Here is a 14,653-nt window from a genome sequence, read left to right as displayed (position 1 = left end):
CCCCCTTACCGGGACTGGTGAGGGCTCCCAGGGCGCTGCTCGTGGTGGACAGAGGGTTTGCATTGGTGGTGGTGGCTGAGGTCTGGGCCGCGGCCGCAGCGGCCGCCAGCGTTGCCAGGTTCTGTAACTGCAGAGCATTCATGCCTGTGGAGGGAAGAGAAACGCCGCGTGAGCAAGAGGCCCGCTTGGCCGGGCTCCAAACATGAGGGCAGCCGGCGAGAGCAGGGGCCCCGGGCAGCAGGCCCTGCGAGGGCACGCTCTGCCCAGCTGCCTTGGTGACTCGGGCGCCCCCGCGTGTCCCAGCGGAGCCACCTACTGCGTGCCCGGCTGCCTGTCCGCACCCAGGCTGCGTCCCCGACCGCCCCCTCCCAGGGCCACAGAGATCATCGGGAAAGACGAGGAAGATTCTGTGTGTGCGCTGGCTACGCAGCTGTCCGGAAACTGTGAGCCGAGGGCTGGGCGACTGCAGGACGGGCCGCCGGGGAAGCCCACTGCTGGCACCAAGAAGGTTAAAAGCTCCTGCTCTGAACTTGAACTGCTGTGGCTTCCTGGTGCTGCCACCTTACCAGCTGTGGGACTCGGGGCGAATGGCTTCCCCTGGTTTCCTGCTTAGTGAGCAGCACTCCTCCCTGCTGCTCACCTCCAAGGGCAGGTGCCGCTTAAATGAGATGAAGATCGCAAACCGCTTAGCACTGTGATGGGCACAGCATCAACACCCATGTTAGCGACTCTTACGGATGTCCTCTCTCCACACTTACTGTAAACGTGAACCCTAAAATGTGACCACGGTAGGAACTCACCAAACATCTGAGGAATAAAAAAGTGAAGGAATAAAAACCGGCAATGCTGTCCTATTTTTATCTGTAAAGTGCTTGTATTTGCGTTTTCGTGTTTTAAAGAAGGAAAACGTCTTTAACCAGAATGGATCTCTGGCTAGTGAAAACGAAGAGAGCAGTGAAAACAGCAGAGAGAAGTGAAACTTTGCAAGAACACGAGGGTGGGATCAGCTGAGATCTGGAGGTGTCACCTGTCACGGGGAGGCTGCCTGGCCTGGGGGGAGGGGCTCGGGGGTGGTGCCCGCATCGCCTCCCCACCTCTGTTTCGCAACCCAAGGGTCTCTGAACATTCAGTCTTGTCCATGATTCACTTCACACTAAAGTACAAGCAGGCAACCATGGTTTTCTCCCTACACAGAGGAATTTTATACAGAAAGATACTAGCGTTAAGTAATCCGCTTAATTTTACTTTCTTCTCATGTCTCAAATCCAGGTACTTAATAAATGCCTACTGAGCAAATTTAATCTGCTTTAGAGAGACTGGCCAGATCACAGCTTCCTTCTGTGTTGGGGGTGGTGGTGGATGGAAGGGTGAGAGAATGTTCTAGCAACATACCTGTGAAAGCCCCTAGCCACGGGCGTGGAGCCCTCCGCCTAAGCATGGCTGCAAGCACCACTGCTAGGCTCACTTATCCTGCTCCTCCAGCCTGGCTGCCTCAGTCACAAGCCACTTTTACTCAGAAGAGAGTTCCTGATGTTTTTGCTGCAAAATGGCTCCTCATTTTGCTCAAAATGACACTCTGTCTTCTTCCAGGAGACATCCAGCCTTCTTGGCTCAGGGGGGAAGCCAAACACCTGTTTCTCAAAATCCACTTAGGGCCTGGGGATGCTTCAAAGCAGGACACAAGTTTTTGTGGAATCCTGCTAACCTCTGCAAGGGAAGTGCAGACTTCCACCAACCCTGTTTTCTCCAGTTAATGCAACTGGAGTGAGGACCAGTTCCCAGCCCCGACCCCCCACATTTCTGCTTTTCTTGATGCAAGAGGCGTCCCTTCCTTCACCCGGTCCTGTGTGGCCAGGGCCTGGGCTGCACAGCTTTCTCTGCTGGCGACAAAGAGCCACGATTTCCTAGAGGCCACGCCTCGGCAGGGGCGCCCATGGTTCTGAGTAGAGCAGGTGCCAGGCAGGCTTCTCATGCTTCACACGCGCTCCCTTCCTTAGTGTTCGTAACAAACCTGTGGGACCAAGTCACTGGTGGCCCTCTCCACACCACAGGCTGAGAAAACAGAGCCCGGAGAGGTCCAGCCCTGGGGAAGCAGAGCCTCTCACAGCGAGCCTGGCCTCTCCCTGCCACCGCGGCCTCCCCCCGATAGCTCCTTCTGGCCTTCTGGTTCCATCTGCAGCTCTTCTTCCCTCCTCTTCCTCAGGGCGCTTGCTCTCCACTTACTTCACTCAACTCTGCACCGTGAAATTTAGGGGGGATGGGGCGGAGGAGAGAAGGGTGGTGAGCACAAGACTTCCGAAGGAAACGTGCCTGGGGCACTCGAAGTCCACGTTGACCAGCTCCTCACACTGGCCACCGCGGCCCGGTGCGCGTCCGACGGTGGGCACAGGGGGAAGCTGCAGGGGGATGGCCGAGCCTGGCACCACCGGGCCTCAGTCCCACTTGCTGGCCTCCCGGGATCTGACAGGCAGCCTTCTCAGCGCTCCCTGCTTGGTTCGGGGCTCGAGTCCCCGCGAGCGAGGCCTGGGGTGCGTGGTCTCCAGCGGGAGCTGAGAACGGAGTTAGCCAGGAACCGGACCACACCTGTGTCCTGCATCTGGTTCTCTAAATCACAGAATCGATCCTTTAATTTCTTAATGTGATTTCCTTTTCCATCCATTACCAGAATCCCCAACATCACAGATCACTGGTTCCGGATTCCTCGGGGAACAAATGGGCCGTGACCTCCTTCTCGTGAGGACCGAGAGTGTTGCAGGGCTCTGTCCCTTCGGTGTGGTCCTCAGCTTTAGTCAGGGTTCTTAACCACCGTCCACCAAGGGGAGGCCGGGGGGCTGAAATCATGTGAAGAAGCGTGTGTAGCATGGGCACCATGTTCCTGGGGACAGAGCCTCGAGGTGAAGCAGCTCCCACCTACCAAGGGGCATGAGTCCTGGCAGAAAATCATCGAGCTGGAGGCCTGGGCTCGGGCAGCGGGTGTGTCTGGGCTGGAGTGGGGGGTCTGAGGAAACCAGGACTCGGAACGGACTGTGCAGAGGAGGGGAACCGAGGACAGAAACAGCTCTAGCTCCCGTTCTGAAGACGGATGCACAAACAAGACCGCGCAGGGAAGCCAGATGAGCCAGGGACTCTCTCGGAACTTCCAGGCTGAGGCTGAACCCAAGGGGCATGTGCACTGAGCCGGGACCCAGGAGCCTAAGGCAGCGGGTCAGCCCTCTCTGCAGGGCTCACTGTGGGCTGGCCACGGGGCAACAAGGCTCCCACTCCCTGCGGCGTGGCCTTCTGTCCAGCCCAATGGAGGCCCAAGGCTGGTCCTCTAGTGTGTCCCTGCAGGAAAACAGCCTCCCACGGGTGGTGAGGGCCCTCTAAATGCTGCTGGCCCACCACCCTGGTCACAGGGCCAGTCCTGGGGTACGCCAAGCGCCTGACAAGTTCCTCCAGGGCACAGGGATCTGGACCCTTCCGTGCCAACAGCACACAAGCCTGGTGGCAGATGCTCGACTCTTCCTGCCCCCTCCTGTGCTCCCACAGCCAGTGTGGACATCACACATACTATCAGTCCTATTGAGGGAAGGGCCTTGGGGGCCCATGCTGCTTCCGGAAAAGCCACCTGCTCTGAGTAGGGAAAGCAGCCCTGTAGCTACGCATGCGAGGCCCTCGATCCTCTCCCTCTTCAACCACACCAGACCGTCTGTGGCAACTCTGGTTCTCCGACGTCAAACATCTGCACACTCAAGCACACTGGCCTCCTCTGGGCCCAGCCAACACTGGTGGGGCTCTCTGCATCCCCATTTTGGTTCTTTTCTGTCGTTTTCTTGTGTCTTTGGGGTGTGCGAGCCACCCTGTTCCTTCCTCGCTCAGCTCCCTTCATGGACCCTCCGGGCCGTCCGCCCACTGGCCACCCTCTCTGTCACCCCCGCACGGTGATCTGGAGGGGGCGCCAGACAGAGCGGCCTGGCCAGGGAGCTGGGCCCCAGCCTGGGGAAAGGCTGTCTCCCAAGAAAAGCAACCGCTTTTAACCTCACCAAGCACTCTGCTCCGAGGGGCGCCACACAAACCAGGGGCAACAATCTGGGTGACTAGAAATACAAAACATTTAAATACATTTTATGAAATCCCACAGCATGCCAAGACCAAGATGGTAAAAAAAAAAAATTGGGAAATATAGGCATTCAACTTTTCATTCATTACTTGGGAAAAGAAAAATCCTTCTCCAGACGAAGAAATGATGTACAAAACAGATGTGCAATATGCCTACTTGAAATTTAAGATTTAAAAAAATTATTTATAAGGAGAAGGGCATGAAAATTTAATTTAATGTTCACCTTAGGTAATTTTGTGTCTTATTGTTCATAGCAATTACCATAAATCTGCATATCAATAAGTGAGAACAGATGTCAGTTGTTACAAGTGCTTGCCAATCAGGTCTGTTAAAAAGTGACAGATGGGTGGTTATGGAATGTTCTCATAAGGCCTATTAGCACATTCGCAGTGAGAGGGTGGGAGGCTCTGCTCCAGGAAGGCCTGGTGATCTTCTTCGCGAATCCAGAGCCCCCACCTCGCGACTCAGGTACCTCCAGGCGCAGAGACCCTCAGCTCTCCCGCGCACCAGCTTCTGCAAAGGTCTCCCCCTCTTGTCCTCTTGTCCCAGACGTTCTGGGACGGCCTTCTGGAGAGACAGGATCCCGCGCCGAGGAAGGGAGAGCGGCTTTGCTGTTTTGAGCACTGTGCTGTACACTCTGTTACTTTTAAAACTTAGGCCAGATTTTCTGGAAGAGAATTACTACCAGCTTCGCGGACTCAGTGGAGTGCAGCGGTTCTGTCTCGTCCATCAACACGTAAACTCTTTTTGGTCGTAGCTCCGTAAATCCACAGATAAACTCTTCTTCTTTGTTGCTCTGTAAACGTTTAACTTCTTTAATGACGCCTCCGCATGCTGGGGGTGGGGAGGGGGAGCCAAACCAAAACTGCCCTAACAAAACCCAGCCCACTCTTAACACATGTGCAAGGCCTTCCAGAATGAAGGGAGGCCGCTTTCCTGTGCTGCTTCTCTGTGCACTGTTTTGGAGCGCGCTCTGCATTCCTGACCTATGGCTCGGGTTTGTTATTTGGCCCGTGAAACCATGTGCAGAGGAAGGTCACTGCAGTCTGTGTTGCGGAGACACGGAGCACCGGTTTACAGCTTTGGCACAGTCCGGAGCTCGGGTTCGGATGCGCCTGAAATTTGGACCTGCCCCTTTCTGGCGCAGTGACTTGGGGCAAGTTTGTTAATGACTTTCTAATCTTCGGTCGCCCCACCTGTGAAGCAGGATGCTCGTGCTCCCTGGGATCTCTGTATCTGGGTCTGTCCTGTGCCCTCGCCCGCTGCTGTGGTCTCACTGCGTTATTATTTAACACTTTTCTACTTCAGTTTTTTCAACGGCAGTGGAGTAACGAAGTGCAGGTTTTGTCCTTGGCACGCTGTGAGGATAAACTGCGTGATGATTTCAAGGAGCGCCGTTAAAAACAAAATTGTGAAATAGGACCCTTGCTTATCTATCTAGCATGGTGCTCTTTTGAGAGGAATGCGGTTAGAAGAGAAATTCATGACCGAAAAGTCACTTTTCCCTAATTCCTTCTTCTTCAGGGAAAAAAAAAAAATCCAGACTCTTAGCCCAAAGTTTCTGAGATTTCAGAAATTCATGGGACAAATATCACAGCTGAGTGAGAAATGGACAAGTTTTTCTTAGAGGTTTTAAGAGGGAAAATAAAATCAATCAACTTTAAGGATGCATGGAAAGTACAGGTGAAAGCATTCAGCTTCTAAAGATTTGAGCCTAATCTAGTTTCTGCTCTTAAATTCTATATTCAGTAAAGGTTCCCTTCTATAAAATCACGAAGCACATGTGAAGTTATTTTTAGTTTGAAAGGGAAATGGTAAATTATTTTGGGGAAACAAGTATAGTTGATGCCTCATTCCATTTTATTGAGACAAATACTTCATGACTTGTCATCGATAATTTTTCTCTTTCTTTTTTTGGCTTTATTTTCTGCTCAAACAGAAAGTGTTTTACTCATTCGAATGAGACATTTTAGACTTCAGTGATAAACTTCAATCTCCTGAAGGATAGACTGTTATATCTTGAGAGTTGTTCACAAAAAATTATTGCTGGTTTCTGAAATGATGTTTCTCTCTCTTTGGTGACAGCGTTCCAAGCCAGACTGCTTGAACTTTACAAGTGGAATTTATTTTATGGCGCCGTAAGACGTAAAAACTGCATTTGAATCATGCAGGTGCCCATTTGAACTGTGCCACAATCTCAGCCCCCCAACAAGCACTTTAACCTCAGGTGAGATTTGGGATAAGTGGCCTCTTGGATTTCATCCTATCGTGTCTACCGGATGTTATGGACCATGCGCTAGGTCACGTTTGATAGTGTACCAACTATTGCCAAATCATCGACAACTCTACCGTGAAGATACCATCATTAGTTTATATGTTTTCTTGGCTTAGAAGGTAAGGCTAAAGTCAAATTTCTCAATTGAAAGAACAGGGCGTTTAACTTAAGCTTCCCTGGGAATATATCCAAAATATCAATTTGCATTTGTCGATTTATAAATGTAGTCAGTCACCCATCCACTCCAAAATAGTCAGTAGCACCTCTCAGCAGGGCCAGGCTGAGTGCCTCTTGGCTTGGGAGTGTTTGAGGAAAGTAAGGAAGGAAGGGCTTTAGGGCACCCCTCCCGTATTATGTGGGGTGTCAGGGAAGCCTCCTTTATTTTTTAAAGATTCATTTATTTTAAGAGAGAGAGAGGGGGAGAGATCGCGAGAGCGAGCGGGGGTGGGGTGGGGTGGGGGGGTAGTGGGGGAGGGGCAGAGGGCTAGAAAGAATCCCAAGCAGATCCTGCACTGAGCAAGGAGGCCAATGTGGGGCTCGATCTCATGACCCTGAGATCATGACCTGAGATGAAATCAAGAGTCAGATGCTCAACTGACTGAGACACCCGGATGCCCCAGGGAAGCCTCCTTCAGAGAGGTACTTCTATTACCAGTTCACTTTATAATACTGGTCTGGATGACTGGCAAAGACAAAAGTTAAGCCAAACTTTGGGAGAGGATGAAAGAGCAGGAGGCCATATAACTTGATTTTACTGGCAAAAAAAAAAAAAAAAATATATATATATATATATATATATGTATTCCAAACCAGTGTTTCAAATAGGAAGATGAAACTTGATTTTCCCTATGAATGAAGAAACCACCTTTCTGGAAATCACCAAGCAGATGGAGCCCTGACATCGACATCCTTGATCTAAACGTTCAAGGTGATGGTAGACAATGGACGGCTCAGCATTTGATTTCACAGCCTGTGCAGACTTAGTGTGCTGAATTTTAGATGTTGAAGGTTCAAGAACGGGGTGTTTTGGATGGCCCAGAGCATTTACGGAATGCCTGTAAATTCGCCATCTGCTCGATGCACCTTCTAAAGTGACTCCCAGATAGCCTTAGTTTCTAAATGAGCGCGCAGAGCATGTAAATGCTAACATCCTGACCTGTGGCTGGCAACGCAGAGGAGACCACCGTCTAATGAAAAATGACAGGGCGCTCTGTCCACCCGGGAAGATGTGCTTGGCAGTTGCCTCAGGACCCAGTGACCTTCTCTGCATAATTCAACTGTTGGAGTGGGAGAGCCAGAGGCTTCCTCTAAGGAAAGACCCTAATTTTGGATCTGGGTGGGTCCATACCATTAGAAGGAAAAATAAATCTTGCATTGGCTGAAAATATGACAAATCTTCACATTTATTGTAGAGCTTGCAATCTGGAGGTTTTCTCTTTAAAACACAGAGAACTCCCTGGATATTTTACTGTTGTCTCTCCAATTCCCTTCGCAGAACTAAAAATTAACTATTTGGTGTGATCCTTAGCTCCAAGGCCAGTTTCCCAAACTGTATTCATAAAGATACTGCTGAAAGACTGAACTACTTACCATTTTAACATCTATTTTTTCCCTAGTAAACCAAAACCAGTATTACAATACAACACGCTGGCAGCGTCAGGAGATTTAAAGCCCAGCAAATAATTCTGCATTTTTTTTTTTTTTAAACTGTAGGCCAATATATTCTGTCAGACGACAGGTTCCCCTTAGCCTGTAGGGCTGCAGGGGAAGGCTGGGCTGAGGATCACAGAACACATGTGAGGACAAAGTCCTTCCAGATCCATTCAAAGTGAAACAAACAAACAAAACCAAGGATAGCTTTTTAGAAAAAAAAAAAAAAATGAGAAAAAAGGAGTTCTCATAGTGACAGGAAAAAAAAATCTAGCTTCTATTCTGTACTGTCAGGTTTCATTTCATTGAGTCAGGGTGTCCTTCATTAAAAACAAATGGTGCTTGATTCTAATGTGCCAAAAATCTGTTCTTCTCCTTGTCCTCTCCCCCCCATCTTTCTGGAATCAAACGAGGGAAAAGTGTCCTTGCTGTTCCTCACGGCAGGTGAACAGCACCTGTGTTCTGATGGATTGTGCGCGCTGCCTTCCCTGGCCCCGTGGAAGTTAGGGTTGGAGCCTGGAAGGGGACGCCATAGGAGTGACCTTTCACTAATCACTGCACCTCAGTGACTACTGACATAGCTCATTATACAAAGAAATCCTTTATGAGCCAGCTTTCAAATCCAGCCCCACTTTGATTTTCTCGAGAACAAAGATTATACTTGCACATAAAAGCTTCTGATGTACACTTCTGTCAACTGGGGTACCAAAGTAAAAAAAAAAAAAAAAAAAGGCACCCTGTTAATTGTCTATGGTTATCAGGGGACTGCAAACTGTATCAAAGATAGGCCTGCAATCTTGGCTTTCATTATGGAGGTCAGAATATTTATTGACTGCTTATTAAAATTTTAGAAGGACGTCAATCATTTTGGCTGCCCTGGATAGAAGGAATCTTATTGGAAATTCCCCAGCAATCAATCCCATTAAAAAACAAAACCAGCAGACAACTCTGGAGGATACGACGGAGGGCTTTGCAGCCCCTCCGGCTCCCACAGTTTGAGAAGCCCGAGGTGGGAAAGCAGCCCCCCAGCAGCGGACTCTAACTGTAACACCCGAGTCCGAAGGTGAACACGGCTGCTCATTGCTCTCTGTTCTTCGTTTTTCCTGCTTGTTTTCTTGGCCCTCTGAAGCCACCCAAATTCAGACAACAGCACGGTCCAAGGCAAAGGCATGTGTCATGACTTACCAGCCATCTGCTGAATGCCACTGAACGCACCCAGGTTGCTGGAGGAGGTGGCTTGCTGCAGAAGCTGCAAAGGGAGGGAAAAGCGGACCGTCAGACCAAAGTGGAGACAGGACCAGGCAGCTTCCGAACCAGGGGCGGGGGGGTGGGAGGGGCGTCCAGCTCCCTGTACATTTATACAGTCGCTTGCTGCTTCCTATTCATGGGATGAAGATTCCCACAGTTGGGGCTGTAAATCCATATTAATGTCTAATCTCTATTAAGAAAGAGAGACACCGGGGAAACTCAGTAACACTGCTACCTTAAAACAATCAATTTAGTCTTTTTAACAACCAGGTGTTACATCTATTGAAACCAACGTGGCGTGACTAACGCGGGCTCTCTGTAGCCTAGCGGTTACCACAGCTCAGCTCTGTCAATCAAGGCCCATCCCTCGGTCCAACAGCTCAGCGGCCTTCATCCTCCATGGGAAGCACCTGGATTCATGGACTCTTGGGCCAACAGAGACATCACCACGGTAACTACAGACACACACATACCTATGCACAGCCACACTGGTACGCCTGTGACCACAGACCAAGACAACGGTCACCCATCTGAAGCTGGTCTTCATTGGCAGAGGGGAACATACAATTTGTCAGGATTTAGAAGTATCTGGTGTGATGTACAATGACACTGTGCATTACAGGTATGTCGTTATCTTTTTAAAAAAAAGGTTAACATCCCTGTCTCTGCGTTTTTCCCTGGCGCTTTCAAAAACACATCTTACCCCCCGAATCAGTGGGTATCACAAGGTAAAGGCAAGTGGTTACTGTTGTAAAGTGCTGAATTCAGCTGAATGATAGGTTAATTTAGGTGCTATACTGCTAACGTAGGCTTACTGATATCCTCTTTTTGATAAGGTAGATCAATACAGGCTTCGTTTGGAGGTAGGAGCAAACATATAGTTATCTCCTATGCACACATGTACACAGATACCAAAAAAGCATAGATTCACCAAATTTATTATTGAGAAATGTTATGAGACTATGTGCTTAGGAGGAACAAGACCAATTTGTGATTTTTTAAAAACAGCTTTCAGAATTTAGTTGGAGCACTGCAGAACCACACAGAGAGTCATTCCTCTGGGCAAGGGTAGGTTTTTTCAGTTCAATACCAAGCAAAGTCTACAACTTGGACAGGACTCAGAAATGGGCATCTATCCACTGACTTAAAAGCACCAAGTGGAATGGAATCTCAGTGGCTGATTCAACCTGAGTCTCAGTTACAATGATATTATGGGGATTAACAGTGACTGGCACCAGAAGAATGTGATGTTTACTCATCCCTCCTGACTCGTTGAAATGCACTGCCGAGGTATTACACACAGACTCAGACACGCACACGAGGAACAGTGAGGAAGAAGCAGCTAGGGATTAACCATTTTGATAGAGAGAAATCCCTTCCTTTGGTTTGATGTCGTGGGTTTCCCATTCTCTTGTGGTTACAAGCCCTTACTCCCTTTCCTACTAGGTATGTTTAAAAATTAAAGCGAAGTAAAATTAATTAGCTTTACAGCTCATTGAGGAATTAATACTACCTAATGAGGTATGTGGAAATACCTGCAGTGTCCTTAAACTATTACTCAGGACTCTATCCACTGATAACCATTCTCCGGTGGGCCAGAGTCAGAATCTACCCCTCAGCCCACAAGTAGGGAATGTCTTAGAGGCTCTTCCAAAGAAATGGACTTCCAACTGAAAGGGGCAGAACAAATATGGCCGAAAAAGAATGGGAGCCCACAGTAGGAGCAAACATAATTAAGATCATAAAAAAAATGTTTTTATAAATGAGGTTGAGATGAATTCTGAATTGTTTTCCAGGGCACAGAAATAATTTGCAGATGCGGTCAAAGAAACATGTGCCAGAGATTTTCGTCCTCCGTGAGCCATGGGAGAGGTGCCAGAAAACTGGGGACAGGTGCAGGTGTCTGGGTTTTTAGAAACGATGGAGCAGGAAGCTGGATTCTTAGAAATTATGAAAAGGTGAGCCTGACATCAGTCTCTGATCCCAATTCTGATATCCATAAACAGATGGCCTGTGAAAAACTGAAAAGCACAAGTTTGGGGAAAACAGCTGACTGTTAAGCTAGACTCATTTCTTGTTTCATAAACTCTTAGAATGAGAGACCAAGAAAACACTATGGCAAAGCAAATATAGATTTTTAGCTCTGATGAAATCGCTCATGATGTCTTTGTGGATATGACTGAGAAATGGCTATAAGGTGACGGTAAAGTCAGTCGATGTCTTTATTAAAGGCTCAGCTGAAGATGGGAGGAGCGGGTGCCTCCTTCATGAAGCAAATGTGTACCGAGTAGGAAGTACAGTCAGACCCCACTGGGCACGGGCCTGGCTGCGTAAAGGGAGGAAAACGAGCCAGAGCAGAGGGCTGCGATCCCGCTCGACAGACCGGTCTAGGTGCAGTTGCGTAACCTCTCGGAGCCTCTTTCCTCCCCTACACGGGAAGGCTCTTCTTACCTTTCACAGTCAGAGGGAGGACTGTCGTACAAACCGTGCAGGCTCTGCTACAGAGTAAGGCTAATGGATCCTGCAGTCCCGGGAGGGACAGTTAAAATGTCAGGTGACAGAATTAGGAGAGAATACACATACACGCATGCATGCACGCACGCACGCACACACGGGCACACCCCAAGAGGCTAGGACACTGGGCCCAAACTTGCGATATGAAACTAGAGTAATCAATGTGAAGTCCAGCCTGTAGGTGCCAAAGCAGAAAAACGGGGTAGACCACCACGATTTAGCAGTGGTTCATGTAAAAATAAATAAAAAGCTGGACCTTCTGCCTCACGTGTGACGTGGTTAGCACGAGGACCCCTCTCAGGCCACGCAAAAATATTTTAAAGTCCACACTAGGGGTCACTGCCCTGTGTGCTGTTTAGATCTTACCAGGGGAGCCGACTTAAATTCTGGTCACTGGATTTTACTAAAGACATAGACGGAGATGGGGTAGCACAAGGAATAACAGGAACGTGAAAGTTTAAAACAATGTCACGTAAAGGAATGGTTGAAAGAACTGGGTTTATTTGCCCTGCAATAGGATCTCATTTTTGGGTTCCGAACGGATGGGAGAAACGTTTGATTTTGTCAGCGCGGTTCCACAGGGAAGGGCCCGGACCACCGAATGGAAGGGCCCATGGGGCTTCGCGGGGAAACCTCGATGGGACGCGCTAACCTCTGGGGCCACACCTGCCTTGGGGTCACTGAAATGCCGTCAAGCGTGCTGCGTCCCTTCTTATGCAAGATGTTATGAGGTCTCTGAAACACACCGGTTAGCAATTTAGCCTCGTGGGATTCGGCTCAGCCTCCATCAGGCCAGAATGACATGAGTCGTGTCCTCACGCTACTCAGGTTACCTTGGAAAAATTTTCTGCATCAATGCTGATTTCAGATAATTTCCTGAGATTCAAAATGCCCCCACATGGAATTCTTTTGAGAACTTGGCGGGGGGGGGGTGGAGGCGGTTTCGGGAGGCACAGCGGGGACAGCCCCCCTCCGCCCTTTCGGGGCCCAGGCGCTGGCGGGTCCAGCACTTACGGCCAGGTACTGTGGGGTGAGTCCGCCCAGACCCGTCAGGTTCCCCCAGGTGGCAGTGTTGAGCTGCTGCATCTGCTGAGCTAGCTGCTGCTGGAGGCGCCGCTGCTCCTTGTCCTTCTGAGTATCGGCGAACTTCACTACGATGGGTGAGGAGCAGCCCTGTGGTCAGACACAGCGGAAAGTGAAGAGCGGGTTACCGCCTGGCTGAATCCTCTCGTGACACTCAGCCCTGGGTCTAGCTCTCTCATCTCAACTATCTCGGAGCACACGGAACCGTCTGGAACGGTTTTATTTTTTTTTTTTTTAAACAGTCGGATACTCCTTCTTCTTCTCTGACCAGTACCATCAAGAGAAACTTCCAGACACTGTCACTGGTTTCTCTGGGGATCTGGCGGTCGGTGAAGCCATTTGCTTTCTTGCTCTGGTTATTAAACTGCCTCTCCTCCTCTCTTCGTGTGTCTTCCTCCAACCTTTCCAGGACCTCCTCAGAGACAAGAGACCTTATCATCGTTCTTTAATTAGGCTTCCTGGTGCGCTTGTCTGCAAGATAGACTTGTCTGTGTGTCTGCCTGTTTCCGCACGTGAGCAGGGGACAAAGGAGAGACGCTTCCGTGGGAAGGAAAACGTCCCTCGTTCATGTATTTATTTTTTCACTCTTCCCAATTCTCAGTGCTGCATTTTTGAACTTTGGAACGCGGGTGTCCTCCCGACCCAGCACTACAGATAGGGAGAAGAGGGTTTTGTTTTAGGAACGCGGATGAGGGCAGGACAGGTTCCAAGGACACAGGCACTGCCCAAGGTAACTGTCCGTGTTTTCAGAGAAGTCTCTCTTCCTTCTCTGACGGACCTACTCTGTCCACCCTGCTCAAGGCCCCTGCAAGCCACCAGGCTCGGAAGTATATTCTAGTGAAAGGAGCTGTATCTGAAATGGCAGGAGGCGTCTACTTGGCTTCTATCATCAACGGATCTCACCATTCTAGGTGCTTCTTTTCAGTTTTCATTCCCTTTAAAAGGCAGTGAGTAAGGGCAGTGAGTGAGCGCATGGCCAAGGATTATAAAATAGGACGAATTCATGTCCGAGATGGATAAAATCATTAGGGAAAATAAGGGCCTGAACCTCCAGCATGAAGACTTCCCTCCCTGGGCCCCTCTGGAACATTCTCCACTCAGTCAACACTCAGCAGAGACATGGGCTCCTCCCTCCCTACCCTTCTCTTTCTTACTACAGCTTGCCTATACATTTCATCACCATTAAAGCCGTTAAATTTTGCTGAGGTAAAAAGAAGTCATTCCACCTAGGTGATTTAAAAAAAAAAAAAAACTTTCATTGAAACTCAGCATGATAATGGGCCCCTCTCTCTCTCCTCTCAGAAATTTTATATTCCTACTTAAATGAGCTCTCTCTCTCTCCTTCTTTCCCTTACCTTCGGGTCATTTTTCTTTCTCCTAGAAAACAAACCTGCGTGTGTTTTGTGTTTTATCACCTTGGGTAGTTACTGGGGATGGAGCTGTGAATATGTGAGGCTACCGTGTCTGTTATTACCCAAAATAAAAAAAAAATGTGAGAAAATCGAGGTGGCTGTTTCAGTTTGAACTTCCAGCGTACTGGTCTTCAGCTCATAGCCACAGCCACAGGACAGAATGTTAAATGTCAGTCAACCGCATGAAAATAATATTTCCACCACTTAAAAAATCTATACTTCATTTTTCTTCTCTTTGTTGCTTTAAAGAGAGCAAAATACTCTGAAGATGAAAATTATACAGAGGGAGGGTTTTGTATGGAAAGGGTTGTTACTGTTGTATCAAATTTGTTCCATAACAAATCATAGCATCTCCTCCTAAGAGTACATTTA

At 48.9% G+C, this 14,653-nt stretch overlaps 1 protein-coding gene across 9 annotated transcripts in view; it reads right to left on the bottom strand.

The window, feature by feature from the left end:
• CELF2 (CUGBP Elav-like family member 2) overlaps positions 1-14,653 on the bottom strand; it is a 604,346-nt gene that overhangs the window by 37,597 nt on the left and 552,096 nt on the right. For all 9 annotated transcript variants that reach the window (XM_081820569.1, XM_081820561.1, XM_081820566.1 and 6 more), the window contains 3 exons: positions 12,801-12,959; positions 9,210-9,273; positions 10-144 (listed from right to left, as the gene is read on the bottom strand). In XM_081820569.1, the coding sequence (XP_081676695.1) occupies positions 10-144; positions 9,210-9,273; positions 12,801-12,959 (358 nt within the window). The remainder of the gene's footprint in view (positions 1-9; positions 145-9,209; positions 9,274-12,800; positions 12,960-14,653) is intronic.

The sequence above is a fragment of the Leptonychotes weddellii genome, chromosome 5 (assembly GCF_054177405.1).
Source record: "Leptonychotes weddellii isolate Sample4059 chromosome 5, ASM5417740v2, whole genome shotgun sequence".
NCBI classification, from domain to species: Eukaryota; Metazoa; Chordata; class Mammalia; order Carnivora; family Phocidae; genus Leptonychotes; species Leptonychotes weddellii.
The sequence above is the reverse complement of the archived record's forward strand: the minus strand, read 5'-3'. Positions and strand labels throughout refer to the sequence as shown.